This window comes from Dicentrarchus labrax, unplaced genomic scaffold (genome assembly GCF_905237075.1).
Source record: "Dicentrarchus labrax unplaced genomic scaffold, dlabrax2021, whole genome shotgun sequence".
In the NCBI taxonomy this organism is placed as follows: domain Eukaryota; kingdom Metazoa; phylum Chordata; class Actinopteri; family Moronidae; genus Dicentrarchus; species Dicentrarchus labrax.
In genome coordinates, this window is record NW_026136701.1 from 1661741 (window position 1) to 1678938 (window position 17198).

Below are 17198 nucleotides of genomic sequence, written 5' to 3' on the forward strand. Positions count from 1 at the left end.
ACAGCCATTGCCAAGCAACAAGATTATTTTCAAAAAGAAAAACTCTACATTTTATTATCAATTATAACTTGAATTATTTAACTTTAAATGTTCTGTATGCCCCCAACCTAAACAGCCGGTGTGATCGTTTTGCAATCAATTATGCAAATGCAGCGGGAAAAGACTGTCATGCCAGACTGGCGTGTTGTGCATAAAAACTTCTTAGCGTCAGTTCATTGCAATGCCGGCAAGTCCTCTGTTGTCATTGACTGCACTAGCATGTGCTGTCTGCTGCCTGAAGCCAAGCTAAATGATTATGCACTCATATATGAACACAAAACACACATGCTTTGAGATTAAATTAGCATAAAAACTAGAGAAAGTGGTGGAACAGATAGTAAGATAGGGCAATACATATAATAAGATGGAGGCAGTGTGTGTGATTTGTGAATGTACATGCGTGGGCAGCCGTTGCTGTGATGCAGATCTATGCCTTTGTGCTCCGCTCTGAAAAGTGTTTTATCATCCCTGGCTCAGACTTGGCCCTACTGTGGAGCAGAGAGGATGGCAGTGTGGTGGTGGAAGGAAGGGGGGAGATAGGGGAGGCAGTGAGGCAGGCCCGGGTTTGGGTTTAATATGATCGTCTGTGTTGCTATCTGGCCCAGCAGCGGAAGCATCAGTGCGCTCCGCAGTCTGAATAATTTATGGGTTCAAGAAGCTGCAGAGTCTGCACCTCAGCTGATAAATCCTCAACTGATGGTGTCAGACACAGAACAAAAAGGCTACAGATCAACATGAATGTATGTGTGAGCATGTATGTGTGTGAGTCAAAGAGAGGATGAATGTGTTTTCAAGCAGGGGTGTATACTGTATATTTGTTGTATGTGCTTATGCTTGAAAGGTTAACACGAGGTTATGTTCACATTTGCTTTGGCCAATTTGTGGAGATGTTTTTTGCAGTGCAGTCTGCGTGACCTTTAGCATTTGTTTCAATTTTTGACTAATCAGTGTCGAGAGTCAGCAAATCACTTTCGGACTATGTGTAGCCCAAATCATAAGTCACAATTATTTTGTAGCTGTTATAGGGCTCAATGCCTTGCCATCTGTGGAAAGTCCAAGATTTAGTTCATTGGTCTTTGTGAGTATTATGCTACTGTGTGTAGAAAGTTCTGTTACAATGTAACATTCACTTTACTGAGAGAGTCGTTACCAACAACCTTTGATACTATTGCTGTTGATATGTTTTTAGCCCTTTGCTAATGGATGTGTGGAAAGTTCAGCCATATGTTCATATTTATGCATAATGTTCTGCAGCCCTTACCAACAAACTGTGATGCACTGTGTGTTCTGACACCTTTCTATCAGAACCAGCATTAACTCTTTAAGCAGTTTTAGCTACAGTAGCTGGTCTGTTGGATCGGACCACACGGGCCAGTCTTTGGTCCCCAAATGCATCAGTGAGCCTTGGTCCCCCATGACCCTGGTTCACCACTTTTCCTTCCTTGGAGCACTTTTGATGGGTACTGACCTCTGCAGACCGGGAACACCCCACAAGAGCTGCAGGTTTGGAGATGCTCTGTCAATAAGATGTATTTCTATTTTATATCTATTTTAATGCACATTTTCAATTTGTGTATTGAAAATATGAGTGGAAATGCCAGAAATGTAATCATTCACGTTTGCAGTGAGGGTATATTGATAAAAAAAGTGCAACAAAGTGCAATGGAAACAGGATTTTAGTGAGTAAATCATGATAAACCTGAAACATGTGACTACTCACCAGTGTGTAGGATTGCTGGTCAGATACATAACATGTTGACTAATTCAATACTATACTGCATGAGGTTTTTTTTAGGCCAGTATGTTCATTATGTTTTTCATATGGTTATTGTAATGCATTGTAAATGTATTGTTGGGGTTGTATTCTTTTTGGTGGGTTCATCCATATATGTTACCTGCTCAATATGTGCATACTAGGAGCATGTGTAATCTATTGCTTAGAGTAATGTTGATCTGATGGAGAGAAATGTGATTGTTATTTAACATAAAGAGATTTAGATATATTGTTGTCTGTTGGTGAAACTTTGTAATATTATAAAAGCTTTTTATTTATGGTGGCTGTGCCCACTTTGTGTGTACTGATGGTACTATGGTCTTTCTTCCAGATCCACGTATGTGTTTTTGAGGCTGTCACATGGAAAATTGATGTCATTAATGCCTTCCTACTGCAGGTGGAGAGTGATTGTTTGTAGTTGTGTAGCCACAATATAGGTCCCTATTTAAGATGGGTTCTTATTATCATGAACCATTTGCCAGGTCTAGTTCTGAAATGTTCCAAATGTTTGTAATGCAAGTTAGACAGTGTGCAGGAATTTGTCTTTTTTTATTTCACATTTCCAGCCTGACCATGCAGCTTGTGTGAGTGGAGTCCAACTGAAGTAGACTTCAGTTTGTTTTGTGGTTTCTTGTTTTCTGATGGGACCAGTAGTTAGTGTTGTTTTTGGCGGCTTGTTTTAATTTTAGTTTTAGTCTAGTTTTTGTGTCAAACTGTCATTTTAGTTTTTATTAGTTTTAGTCATGTTTATACTCGTTTTAGTCTAGTCAAGTTTCAGTCGACTAAAAGTGAGCATTTTAGTCTTATTTTAGTCAGAATTATCCATGACTATTTTCGTCTAGTTTTAGTCGACAAAAACTGATGACATTTTATTCTAGTTTTAGTCAATGAAAATTGTATTTTAGTCTCTTTTTAGTAATGCAATTCTATTTAACCCAGTTAATATAGTACAACTACCTAGTATAGTATAAACAAAACCAAAATTTTCTTTAAGTCACCCATTCCTCAAGTCAAACAAGGTTATCTTATTATTATATTATTGTTACCTTATAGACTCAAGAATACATTCAATTCCAGACACGGAAGATGCTCTGATTTTAATTTACAACATATTTATTTTACCTACCAAACATGTACTAAGAAGTACACACACATAAATTTAAATAAAATAAATAAATAAAATAGCTTTAAATGACAATGCCAGAAAAAATTTACATTACATTCAAGTTTAACTCAAAGAGACACAAGGTGCTTGATTGCTACAGCTACAATGACATAATAAAAAAGTGCAAATAAAATGTGTGTGTCTGTGACTAACTGTTAACCCACCGCAGCTGCATCTTGTAAATAATGCAGCAAGTGGGGATTGAGGAAGTGATGTAGCCTGCGCCTGCGCAGTGCGCTGTTGCAGCCCCGGGACTCAGGAAACAGAAATACTTCAAAATAATAATAATAGTGAGACAAAATAATTTTATAACATTTCGTCTCGTCTCGTTTTGGTCAACGAAAATGAAGAGATATTTTAGCAGAGTTTTTATTTTGCAAAGCCACATTTAGTCCCGTTTTTATTCGTCAACAATATTGCATTATATATTTGATATAGTTTTCGTCACATGACCACCATTTACGTTAATATATTAAATTTTATTTGTTAGCGCCAATTATAAGAAGTTATTCGGACACTTTTAATAGAGCGGTCGCGAATTTTAACATTAATTACAGAGACCAACCAATAAACTTGTTAGGAGGTTGCCGTTGCGTCTCGTCTTGTTTCCGTCACGTGATAAAGGTTCGTTGACGACGATATTTAGTCATAATTTTCGTTGACGAAAGCAACACTACCAGTAGTTCAGTTTTCAGGGGCATATGCGTTTTTTACACATTTCAGAAACCTTAGTTTCTCCTTTGTGCTTAGAAGGGGAGGGTGAAGTGATTAAGATGCAATCTGCAACTACATCACACAAGCTCGATGAGATGAAAACATCAGATGTGTGTGGTGCGATTAATACACAAAACAAATTTTCTGGTTGGTTTTCACATGGTTTTCCAGCATTCGAGGTTTGACTGGAGCTCTTTTAATTACACCATCTGTGCCGTGTTCTTCTGCAGCAGTTTAATGGCACTACATCAAAGAATTAGCGCAACCAGCTGTTTGTCTTGATGTGCCCCAGTCCTAACATTTGCGTAACAGTAGTGGGTTGAAAAGCAAAATAATGACCATTTTCTTTTTCTAGTGTACTGGAAATTTGGTCAAATGTTCTACTACATGGATGGAAACATGGGTAATATTTGGACCCTTACAAGCCACAGCCTCAGTATTATAAAGATTATAAGAAAAAAAAACACATTGCTTGGTGAGCCAGTTGGGGGGAAATCAAGTTAAACAACACACAAAAGTCTCCAGGCTGATTCTTTCTATGTTAAGAGTGTGAACCAGAGCGGTTTATGTGACATTTTGGGTAAGAATTAGTTATATATCAAATAAAAGCTCTTGATGAGCTCTTTTTCTACAAGCAAAAGGGTACAAATATACACCAATCCAGAGTTATTGTTATACTAGCTGTGAGGTCCTATTGCTTTGAGATGCTGTGGTATATTTGATATTTGTGGGTGTCAATGATGCGCTGTGCCTACAGTATGTTTTTGAGTTTACAGGTCAGCTTTCCAAACTTACCTGACAACAGATGATAGAATTCACTCTAACTCCACACAAAGGTTCTCAAAAAAGTTGTTTTCAAACTTTTCTTCCTTATCAGAGAAGCTAAAGCCCACACAGTGTGTATTTTGTTCTCTTAGGCTGGAGCATTAGCCACCCACCTGTCCATTTTTGGTGCTCTCACACACTACCACGGCCTCGTTGCCCCCAGAGATGGCTGGAATGTTGTCATTAACATCCAGGACCTGGATGGTGACTGGGACATGGCTCACCATGCGAGGGTTATCTGAAAATGCAAGAAACAGGTTGAAGTTGCTGCAGGACCTCTTTATTGTACTGTACGGTACTGTATGAAACAGCAGATTCATTGGTTTTCTCCTACTAGAGACAGAAGCCCCTTAAGGCATGGACTATATGGATCAACGTCCTACAGTTTATTATATTCTGTTATTGTGCTCTATCTCACACGCTTATGCTCACATACTGTACTACTGTAATCCTCTTACAGCTCAGTATGTTGCAAGTCCTTGGTCTATGCTGTGGGCCAACAATGCCAGGATGAAAGACTATTTTAGACTAACAAATCACTATGAAAAGTACAGCAAAGACAGATTTTCAATAGTCTTTGTAATCACGAATCAATTGTTTGTGTGCATCAGTGTAAAAATGCAACGCTCAGCAGAAGCTGCCGTCAATTCATGGATCATCAAAGAAAAAGAAAACCAAAAGAGTTCAATTACAGAATTTAGTTACAGTCGCACTTGATTTCTTAGTCTAATGAATATAATTAGACCATTTTAAAGATAAAAGAAGCTAAAGAAGAAAAAAATAACTAAGTCAGAGCTGGGCGATAAATCAATTTCTAGCTGCAGTAAGTAGCTAACAAAAATAATAGTACAGTACTACTGTCAGGATATAGTGAACGTTTCATCAAATATGAAATCAATTTAAAGTGCCTACTGTAGCTTTAAATTGATTAATTTGTATTTACATTTTAAAATGATGCAAAAAATGGCTGAATCGTAAAATGCAGATTCAATGTTATAAAGCAGGCATATACAACTAAGAACTTTGTAAAACAAGCTCCAATTCACTTAAGCAACTCATCTACACAGACTGTGCACAATCATTTCCCCATAGTATCCCATATGAGAAGAAGTGGCCCCAGTGATAAGACATAACAGATGTGGGGGCATTTCACATTTCCAAAAATATGGTGTCTTTTGTAGTATGTTTTAAAGAGAAAAAAAGATTACAATTATTTTAAAAAATGTCTTGATGATCACATCCAATGAAACAAAAATCACCATAAAAACAACAGAGAAAACATGGTAGTAACAGTGCAAAGCGAAATGCATCCTACTATTGCTGCTTTTCCTCTAGCTGTCAACCATTTGAATGAACCAGACATCTGGTAACATCTGAAATAAATATAAATTTGTGTCAACAGGGAAAACCTTATCCTGCATTCACAGAGCAAATTCACCTGAATCACACTAGCTTCCTCTGAAGGCCAGATGCTACAGGTGAATAGGGTAATAAAATTAACAGACAACAGCATGAATCTCCACCAGCTGATTACTAACATAAAGACAATTCTTTTTTTGTATTACAACTATTCTGAAATTGTGTGTTTAAATATGCAAATGCTGACTTTTGGTGAACAGATGCAAATAAACTAAGTATAGTGTATTCTGGGAGTTTTCGATACACTAGTCTGACAGAAGACATGTTGTAGAAGCAAAAAAATAGCCCCAAATCTCAAAATTGACCAGAGTATGACAAAACAATGTTTTGTGTCTTGTCTGACCAACCATGGAAATTCAGCTGATGTGTTGATGTTCATGAAGCGTGCAAAATGCTGGTCGATGGCTGTTCTGTCCCTTGCCGGTCAATGGACAGCACACTGCTCGCATATGAAGTGTAAATCATTAATGAGCCACAGTATTCTCAGTAACCTACTGGGATACTGCTCAGTAAGACATCGACATTCACTTTCCTCCTGAGCTCCTGTTTGAATGCACAGGTTCTATGTGCTATCCTTTTTTTCTGGGACAGAAGTATTAGAACAGAATTATTTGATTTTCAGTTTGGAATACTAAAGCAGATACAGCAGCACAAAGAACAAAAACAACCAATCAGAGCCAAGAAAGATAGTTAATTGCTGGATCTCATTCTTTGGTCGTCAAATACAGACTCTGGGAATGAGACTCAACAATTAAACAATCTTCAAGCCTCCATCCCAAAGTGTTTTTCCATCTTTCTCGGCTCTGATTGGTTGTTTTCGTTCTGATGCCATGCAAATGCCATTAGGAGGAACCTGATTTTTCACACTTTACTTCTAAGCACCTTGAGAACACAAAAGTCTATGCTAGAATTGTATTTATTGATTTTAGTTCAGCATTTATTTTTTATATAAAGAGTTCAGTCTAGACCTGCTCCATTTGAAAAGTGTCTTGAGATAACATCTGTTATGAATTGGCGCTATACAAATAAAATTGAATTGAATTAAATTGAATTGAATTTAATACAGTGCAGCCCTATTTGGTTTTAGAAAAGCTCAAGGATATGAGTGTTAACCCTTCTTTGATCAACTGGTTTAATTTTTTTTAACTAATAGGAAGGTTGTCTATATGGACACATATTTATACGAGGACGCTAATTTTCTGGTAGGTGCCAGTTTCACCTCCTGTGCACTGCCGAGGTGCCCTTGAGCAAGGCAACCTAACCCCAAGAAACTGCTCATGGGGCGCTGCTAACATGGCAGCCCATCACTCCACCATCTCTCTCCCTGTTGCATGTCCACAAGTGCATGAAGTGTGTATTTCAGCCTGTGTGTGTGTGTGTGTGTGTGTGTGTGTATAAAATAAAAAAAGAGTGAAAAGAACAATTTCTCCAATAGGGGATTAATAAAGTATCTTCTACAGGGCGATCCTAGAGAGCATCATTAGATATGGATTCACAGCATGGTTTGGCAACTTAACAGTGCAGCTGAAAAGCAGGCTGGCCAGCATGCACAAAATAGCTATGAGGATAATAGGGAGGAAAGAATATGAGCCCATACAGAGCCTATATTTAAATCACTTCTTAAAACCTATTTTTATAGACTTGCCTTTATGTGATGTGGTCCTTATGTTTATTTTTACTCCAACCGTCTTTGAGTTCTGTTCTACTTATTTTATTCCATCTCTATTATTTCACCTACTTTATTCATTTGTATCATTACCTCTGTTATTTCAACTATTTCATGCAATCTATTTTATCGTCCTTTGTAATTGTAAATTGTATTCTTGCTGTGTTCTGTCAAAGCACTTTGTAAACCATGTTTTTAAAAGTGCTATATAAATAAAGTTATTATTATTATTATTATTATTATTATTATTATTATTATATGAGCACACAGTCATGAAACAAGTGGAAAAAATCATTGTGGACCCTCAACACCCCCTCTTCTCTGAATACGAACCTCTGCCATCAGGAAGAAGACTCCGTGTGCCAAAGTCCAAACCAAATAGACAGAAGTTATTGTTCGTCCCGACTTCTATCAAGCTGCTGAACTCCAATACTAAATCAATCAAAAACAAACCAGCACCGTAGCACTTTAATTCTTATAGTTTCTTACAGTCACTTTTTAAGCTGCCACATTGTCAGTCTTAAAATGCAGTGTCTTCCATGTTTTAAGATGTTTTTGTGTTGATTTTGTAATTGTTTTTTTGATGTGTGTCTGTTGTTGAGGTATGCTTGTTTCTTTGAAGCAACAAACTGTAGCACTGTGCCCAAGACAAATTTCCCCTCAGGGACAATAAAGTTTATTCTATTCTAAATGTCAGAAGTGATAAAACTTCATCTTGAGGGGGATGTGAATGTCTGGACAAAATGTTGATATCTGGCCCAAATTTCATGTCAGTCCATCATGGCAGTTGCAGATGATATTTCACTCAATAGTACAACGTGAACTTCATGTGCCACTAGAGGTACAGTCTGGGGATCGCAGAAGGTGGAAACCATGAATGTCTGGACAAAATCTTGTGTGAATCCATCGCGTAGATGTTAAGATTAATGTCACTGGGTAAGTGTAAACTTTCACCTTTTGGTGGCGCTACATGAAATGTCAGGGATCACCAAAGTCAATCGGAATCATCATCTGGGGACCATGACTCTCTGAACCACAGTGCATAGCATCCTGTTGTCTGTCATATAATGTTTAGTTATTTCAACACAAATCTATCTGATTCCAGATGAAGTGAACATTTTTATGTGTTTTGCTTTTACATTTTACTACAGATATAGAATGAGATATGTGGTAAGGATGAGTGTAGTTATGGTGCCTGACCTGATTGGTCTTTTACTCACCACACACCAATAAGAGGCAGAACATCCCTGAGCTGCACCATCCTGCTATATTTACAGAATGTCAGTATGTTTGGTCTGTATGTTGAGTGCACATGCATGGTTGAATTCCTGTGACTGCAGTGTGTAATTAGGGGAGGAGCTCAATCCGACCACACTGAGCACCGTCCTTCTGTTTCCTAGATAGCTATACATCTGGACCTAGGTTCACTGCTCAAATATGCAAATTTGAGCAAATAAGATTCCCTCATTGTAAGAAATTACATTCGTAAAGGTTGTTATTGTTAACAGTGGAAGAGAATGCAGACCAAGTATAAGTAAATTACACAGGCTCCTATGGTTTCACTTTATGTATTTCTGTCCAAATAGACTTAGATTAGATTAATTAGATTAATATCTTGAAAGATGTATGTTCCTTTGCTTCCAATGTGTGCTTTTGTTTACATTTAAGTTCCACATCAACCTCAGGTGGGCTGAACCCCCCTCAAAAAAAAGACTGAATGAATGAAATGTTGAGGAGTTATTGTCCCAGTGAGTACTGAGATAACAAAATATAGCATCTAACCAGAAGTCCTAAAAGCAGCAGAGCAGAGTAATGTGCATATGTATAGAATAAATAGAATCATGTACCACTTCAGAATACATCAGGCTCTCCAATCCAGCAGCATAGGCCAACCCTATCCAGCAACAGACAGTTCACACGAGGCAAGTTTATTCCTAACAAGATTTTTTATTGTTGACTGAGCTTGATCGGAACCAGTTCAAGAGCCAGAGCTAATTTGGTATAAAAGGGGTCCTCTTGGTCCACATTTCTCTCCCCAGTAGTTCAGCTACCAAACTCCTCTCCTGTGGAACCAGCTTCCAGTTGTGGTTCGGGAGGCAGACACCCTCACCACATTCAAGAGTAGGCTTAAGACATTCCTCTTTGATAAAGCTTATAGTTAGGGCTGGATCAGGTGAGTCCTGAACCATCCCTTAGTTATGCTGCTATAGGCCTAGACTATCGGGGGATTTCACATGATGCACTGAGCTCCTCTCTTCCTCTATCTCTCTTTCTGCACTCATTCATGTCCCATTAATGCATGTTACTAACTTCACTTCTTCCCCGGAGTTCTTGTGCTTTCTCGTCTCGCAGGTTCTCATGGATCCTGGTGGAGCCTCCTGCCATGGTCCTGCTAGACTGCCATTGCTAATATCACTGATATTATTGTTATTATTATTATTATTATTATTAGTAGTATAATTATTGCTACAGTTACTGTTGTTGCTCTTGTCGCTGCTCGTTGTCTCCCATCGTTGCTGTTGTCGTCGTCGTCGTCTTCTTCATGTTCATCATCATCAGTCACCACTATTAGTGTAGTTGTTGCTACTGTTGTTGCTGTGTACCTCTCTCTCCTCTCTCTCTCTCTCTCTCTCTCTCTCCCTCTCTCTATCTGGCTGCGTTTCATTAGTCGTTCAACATGCCCTCGTTCACGTGCCCTCGGCACTTGCCCTCGGGGGAATCCCCGCCGCCATCATAAGTGTCGTTCCAATTGTCTGGAAAACTGAAGTGAACTTGGTGAGATGGACCCTCGGAGGGCTGAGGGAGCGAGTGAACAATGATGGTCACTCCGAGGTGGATATCACCCACAATGCATTGCAGTTTACGTCATTGCCGCTATAACGCCGACGGCTGCCAATGAGTAGACTCCAAGGGCAAGTGCGTTTCATTTAAATCCCCCGCTCCTCCCCCACCCACTTTCCCTCTGCGCTCCAAGTGGCCTCCGTGCGACGTATGCTGTTACGTCATACCAAGGGCTGAGGGTAAGTGAACGAGGGCGTGTTGAACGACTAATGAAACGCAGCCTCTGTCTCTCTCTGTCTCTCTCTCCCTCTCACCCCAACTGGTCGAGACAGACGACCACCCACCTAGAGCCGAAGGATCTGTCCTAGGTTTCTGCCTTTTAACAGGCAGTTTTTCCTTGCCCTTGTCGCCAAGGTCTTGCTCATGGTGGTACTGTTGGGTTTCTGTAAATAATGTTATAAAGAGTTCGGTCTAGACCTGCTCTATTTGAAAAGTGTCCTGAGATAACTTCTGTTATGAATTGGTGCTATACAAATAAAATTGTATTGAATTGAATTGAATTGTTTGGAGCCATGACTGCAGTGTTTTAGAACCATATATTTTACCTATAGTTATTAAAATGCTCAAAATGCTATTTTGTGGTATAACTGCTGTTATACTCATGGGGCCACCTTTTAACCTTTAGAAAACAGGAGAGTTAAATTTGCAGTTCTTGGATAGTAAACTTTGAAGCCCAACCTGCAAAGCTGACATCTTCTTTTATACCCTACCCTGTCCTTAACTCTCTCATCTCTTCCCTCACTGTCGTCTCTCCTTGTCTAAATCCTCACTCCACCTCTGTGCTTTGCTTTGCTGGGCTCCTCTCAGCTCATCCCATTAGAGAAGGCTTATAGAGTGTCTGGGGAGCAGCTCGCCACTGCAAGAGAGGCTTTTTCTGATCAGACCTGAGGTACCTGAGGTCAAAAAAATAAAAATAAAATCTCTTCTCTCTGCTTAATTCCCCAGAGAGCTGAACTTTTTTTATCCACTCTCAACAACAGACAGAATGGAGATGACCTCTGCTCCTGACCTTTCTGCTTTAAACCAGATAAGTAACTCTGTACAGTGTGTGTTCTATCGTTTCTATCTAATGGGGGTGTGTTGTGAATATTCAGCCTATGCTGTTTAGCCTCGACCTGTTTAATAGCATCTTTATGCAGACTGCTGGCTAAAACCATATGAGAAAAATATCATACACTTAGTGTTAGATTACAAGTAGGCCTATATTATCTGTAAGTGGGAGAGCTCTAAGTAGAAGTGTAAACAATCACCAAGATGTGTTGTGACTACTGAGCTGACGAACTGTAAGTACACACGGAACACACTCTGTATTTGGTTTGTGTTTTGGCTCTGTACCCTGCCAAGATAAACAGCAGAAGCATATATCAGTGTCTTTCTATCTTTATCTGCTCTGATTGGTGGTTTTGTTTTGAATATGGTGGATTCTTGCAAAGGCCTACTGCAGCTTTCAATTAATGAGTGAAAAGCCATGCCATGCTTAGATGTAGGGCTTATACAATATTTTAAAATGTATTGTTTAAACTTTTGTTTAACTTGTTTATTGTCTTTGGTTAATTTTATATTCCCTGGAAGCAGCAAATAAGACGCTATCATGTTATACTCTTAAGAAAGCATATTGTTGCATAAATATCCAACACGTTCTCATTCCAAACGCGTCAAAAACTGCAGCTTGGTCAGTGGCCCTACACTTCAAGAAGTGACGCTCTAGGTACCATTCTAGCGTCGCTTTTTGACTTATGTAATTATGACAATAACAGTGGAAACGGCATTCTCTTTGAGGGCAAGTTTTCAAAGTTTCACACTTGGGCGGAACAGCTAGATGGAACTAATTATTTGTCTAGCTGTAAAAGGCGCTCGGTGAAACTTTGAAAACTTGCCCTTGAAAGACAATGCCATTTCCACTGTTATTGTCATAATTACATAAGTTAACTTATGTACTCTTCGTGATAAGCAGCAATGAGGTTTGTTGGCTGTTTATCTGCTGTGAAGGTGTAATTGATTATTGTGTTTACATGTGTCATTTTCGGTTTATTCAATCAAACTGTAAAGTGTCCAGCTGTATATATGCTTGGTTATAACACAAGATGTATGACATGCATACAACATTATTTTTGTTAATTTATATTTTTCTTTCTTTAACCCAGTTCTCATGGGTTGACCAGCAATAAAGCCCTGTATTTTAATCAAGACCTCTTGCCTCATGCCTGTCACTGGAGGAGCTATATGTGTTGTTGCTAATTTGACAGTGCCGATGTCTAATTGAGCAGCTAACATAACTAACTTCACTTTATACTTTTTTGTCCTAATAATGTTGCAACATGATTTGTATTTATGAAATAGGAAGAAACCACTAGTGTCTTTAGTGGCAGTATTACGATTGTTCATAAAATGTGACACGTTCCATCAAAATGAGTCGCTGCGGCCCGTTTGTGTAGAAACACGTTTTTACAAGAAAATAAAATTTTGGGCTATTTTCAGTTTTTACATGTTTCTAATTAAATAAAGACTCAGCTTTCATACAATTTCAAAATTAATGTAAAATACAAAGGATAAATATAGCTAGCATAAATAGAACGAAACAGGTGTCAGATTTCAAAACACCGGCTAGCGTGTTTGTGTCATCTACGTCATCTGTCAACTGTCAGTTTAGATCGACACAGACATGGAGACAGATTGACAGATTGACAGCCTAGACAAAATGAATTTTCGCGACAACGACATTGCTCGACTTTTAAATTCAGTTCCTGTAAGACATGCTACTTCAGACGACAACTGGATCCACCTTGTTACGGACTATTTCACCGCACCGGCAGCTGAGAGTGAGACTGACAGCGGCGGCTCGACCTCCGAGTCTGACTCGGATTTCGCTCCAATTGTGATGGCGAAGAAAGTGAGTGCGACGGAGGCGAGGAGGAAGATATTCCACTCATGGCTGACCCGATGGTAGCATACAATGTCTCTGATTATAATTATGTAAAGCACTTTGAATTGTAAGTTTACTTATTTGAATATAAACTGTTTATAAATGTCTTTCAATTCATTTGGAATATGGTGGAATGTTGATTGCTATCTTTAGAGCCCCTTTTCTCAAAAACAAGGTTTGGTGACAGTCGACCTTTGGAAGAGCGTGTCTCATACAATTTTGGAGTAGAAAAATTATTTTGGTATCGCCATAAAGCTGAGACTTTCCTCTTTACAGCCATGAAGAAAACTCAAAATGTGTTTCTGGGTCAAAGTGACTCAAAATGATGGAGCAGGTCACAAATATGAAACGTTTCTCTTCTGACTTTATTTTGAAAGAGTAACCGGACGTTGCTTATTTATTTTCCTAATTCAGTCCACCCGGACGTGGGTAAATGTGTTGTTGCTAACTTGACAGTGCCACGGTCTCATATCAATCAAACATCCCTGAGCGTCAAAAAGCGACACTAGAAGGGTACCTAGAGCGTCACTTCTTGCGCCACTGACCAAGCCGCAGTTTTTGACGCATTGGGAATGAGAACGTGTTGAAATATCAGCTTATTTTGTATTATATCAAGACTAAGCTGGATATATCTATCAAAAACTTAATTTTATACTTTTAGTTTATCAGAAGTGTTAGGAATGTGAAGCTAAAACTGCACAACAGGCTCTCTTTGTTTTACTTTAATCCACAATTTGATTTCACTGCTACCCGATAGGCACTGGTTACAAACTCATAAAATCACATTATCTAAATTTGAATCATATTTTCATCAGTGCTCTCATTTATTCTTAATATCAGAATCAACTGTGAGAATATAAGCAGCATTGCTTTACTAACTGTTCCATCTCGCAGTAGAAGTCACAGGAAGGAGGAAAAGGCTGCAATCACCATTACTGAGATGTTAGTTGACACATCGCTTTTGCCCATCTTGCCCACTTTGTGATAAAAGCCAGTAATCATCTGACTAACATGGTAGGCATTTAAAAAAAGCAGTTCACACAGCAATCATCATGAACATAGAAACAGAGTTCATTTTGATATTCACCCAAATGAATTAGAAACACTGTATTACTTGAGCCAAGATTGTCTGGAGGGGGTCAAATATGTCCAGTCGTACAATTCTAGGGGGTCACTGCGCCATCCAAGAAGGACAATACAATACAGAATGTGGAAACTATACAGCTGTACATTTACTGAGAATTGACAACTTATATTATACATATAACCAAAGGTGTTTTTGAAAAAAAAAATAAAAAAGATTGTTGTTTTACTTGAAACTTGACTTTAAAATCTTAAAGCAACATGTATGTAAAAATAACTCATAACCCAACTACATTCAAATGTGGCATGATATTCAGCAAAACCTGCTATGTAGTTTTCCAGCTATAATTATGACAAACTGTCATGTTTGACAGCTGAAGTTGAAGGTATCAGATATCTTGTAGTGATGTATCGCAATAACTGTTTGGCTTTGAGAACATGCTGCTGCTCAGTTCTGTATGCTCCCAAGAGCCCAATTAAAATTTTAACATTCAAGTTATAATACTTAATATTTTCATGAAATCAAACTCCATTTTTCAACACTTTTATGGTAAGTTAGCTTTTTGCAGTAACTAATTTCAATATATGCTATAATTATCTCTCTATATAGCAGTATTTATAAGAGGTGGCGGAGTACAACATTCATGCACTGGATTCAGATTAAGCACATAGCATTCAGGGTAATTTGGTCTCACTGATACTAGCATTAATGTTCACTGTTCACTCTGACAGCTGTATTGGAGCTGGATTACTTACTGCTAACCCCAAACTTCCTTCTGCTGCTTCACATTAAAACCATTCAACTGGTGAAACACAAGATGGCTTTTATTGTGAAGCAGTCACAGAACTCACCACGGTTACTGCTGTCAGCAATCGTTCATCAAAAACATTTCTAAAGACAGACCAACCAGGATGAAAATCCTAAATACTGCAACTGAAGTTAGTTTGCATGTTTTTGTTCAGCCAATCACATGGCTTTATTTTAAACCATTTGCATAATGCAGTAATTGCAGTGTTCTATCATAGGAAGATGGCCACACTCACTAACAACCAGATAACACAAGAGCCACAGACTCTAAACAATTAAATTCAATTCAATTCAATTTTATTTGTATAGCGCCAATTCATAACAGAAGTTATCTCAGGACACTTTTCAAATAGAGCAGGTCTAGACCGAACTCTTTATAACATTAATTACAGAGACCCAACAGTACCACCATGAGCAAGACCTTGGCGACAAGGGCAAGGAAAAACTGCCTGTTAAAAGGCAGAAACCTAGGACAGATCCTTCGGCTCTAGGTGGGTGGTCGTCTGTCTCGACCAGTTGGGGTGAGAGAGAGAGAGAGAGAGAGAGAGAGAGAGAGAGAGAGAGAGAGAGAGAGAGACAGACAGACAGATGCACAGCAACAACAGTATTGGCAATGGCAATCTAGCAGGACCATGACAGGAGGCTCCACCAGGATCGATAAGAACCTGCGAGACAACAACCCACATTAGCTTTTCTCCTAAAGCCTTCTTATCCTTATCCAACTTACAAACATGAACAAATGTCTTGTTATGCACGTTAGCGGTGCACTTTTCAAAAAGTGCACCGCTAAAAGCAGTTCACAGGCTAAAATAGCTAATTAGCAGCTCAGCTGCAGCACATTAAACAGCATATAAACGTACCTGCAAATGTCACTGGAGTCCAGATAGACACAGTTCTCATTCTTCAGTACCACCACACACGACATGTACACTACAACACACATTGCTTACTTTGTCCCTACAGTACAACACTCTGGCAGCCAGCTGCTGTCAATCAAACACAGACATCAACACGCCTTTCCAACAGTTTCCTAATGAGTTTATGATATCAATCTCTAGTTTTCTTCCATACAACATGACGTTCATTTAGTAAATTATGGTCCCATTTAGATCAAAATGCCTTCCTGGATGCCCCTATGGTAGATAAGACATGATAAAGTGCCAACTAAGGTGCCCTTCTAACAGTGTTTTTGTCCACTAGAAGGTTTCACCATCAATGAATCACAACTTTCTGGGCGCCCTTCAAACAGCCTGAGTCCGCCACTGTAGCACCTCTCTAGGATACGTGTTTTCCTTCTCTATCTCGTACATCAACATGTCATATGACACAATTTGACTGGAAATAAGGGGTGATGGCTATTAATTATGCACTGACTATGAAGACAAACATTAGTATTGAGATTCATTTTCCGATGTTCACATGAGGTGAGACATGCTGGAGTAACATCTTTAATTCTTAAATTACAGGGTAGGTGTCCCACCCGCACAGGAGGTTTGGATCTTAGATTAATCCCCAGAGTCTCAGTGTCAGAGTGACTGAGCCACCTGGCATTTATGAATGCCCCTGCTCAGTCCATTACTCACTACATTGTGCAGTAAAGGGTAGGAGAAAGGGTAATTGGCAAGATAAGCATCGGCTGGAGAGAATTGAGAGAGGAGGATCAAGACGAAAGGACTGATGGACTGTTCCTCAGATTCCTTCAGGACAGACACAATCTCATCTATGCAGAGGTCCTGTCAGATCACTAAATGTGTCTTATTAAAGGGTATTCCACTGAAATTCAAAGAGTTAATCTTTCTAAAAATGCAAAGCTTCAAAGACGAATGTAATCCATGAAGTAATTAATCTGCACTGGCTGAAACGATTGAAGTCATTTTTCAGGCTTCATTCATTATTCAAAAAGTTGCATACTGTACAAGATAGTTTGGGAAATATAAACAT

General features: G+C 38.8%; 1 protein-coding gene and 1 long non-coding RNA gene across 3 annotated transcripts in view; one reads left to right on the forward strand and one right to left on the reverse strand.

Moving 5' to 3' along the window:
- The window catches only part of LOC127370339 (uncharacterized), a 140094-nt gene extending 124242 nt beyond the window's left edge, over positions 1-15852 (forward strand). Inside the window, exon 2 of the long non-coding RNA XR_007886201.1 lies at positions 15749-15852. This is a non-coding gene — a long non-coding RNA (uncharacterized LOC127370339). The remainder of the gene's footprint in view (positions 1-15748) is intronic.
- LOC127369678 (cadherin-18-like) overlaps positions 1-17198 on the reverse strand; it is a 183710-nt gene that overhangs the window by 19838 nt on the left and 146674 nt on the right. For both annotated transcript variants that reach the window (XM_051411257.1, XM_051411248.1), the window contains exon 9: positions 4631-4755. In XM_051411257.1, coding sequence (XP_051267217.1) covers positions 4631-4755 — 125 coding nt within the window. The remainder of the gene's footprint in view (positions 1-4630; positions 4756-17198) is intronic.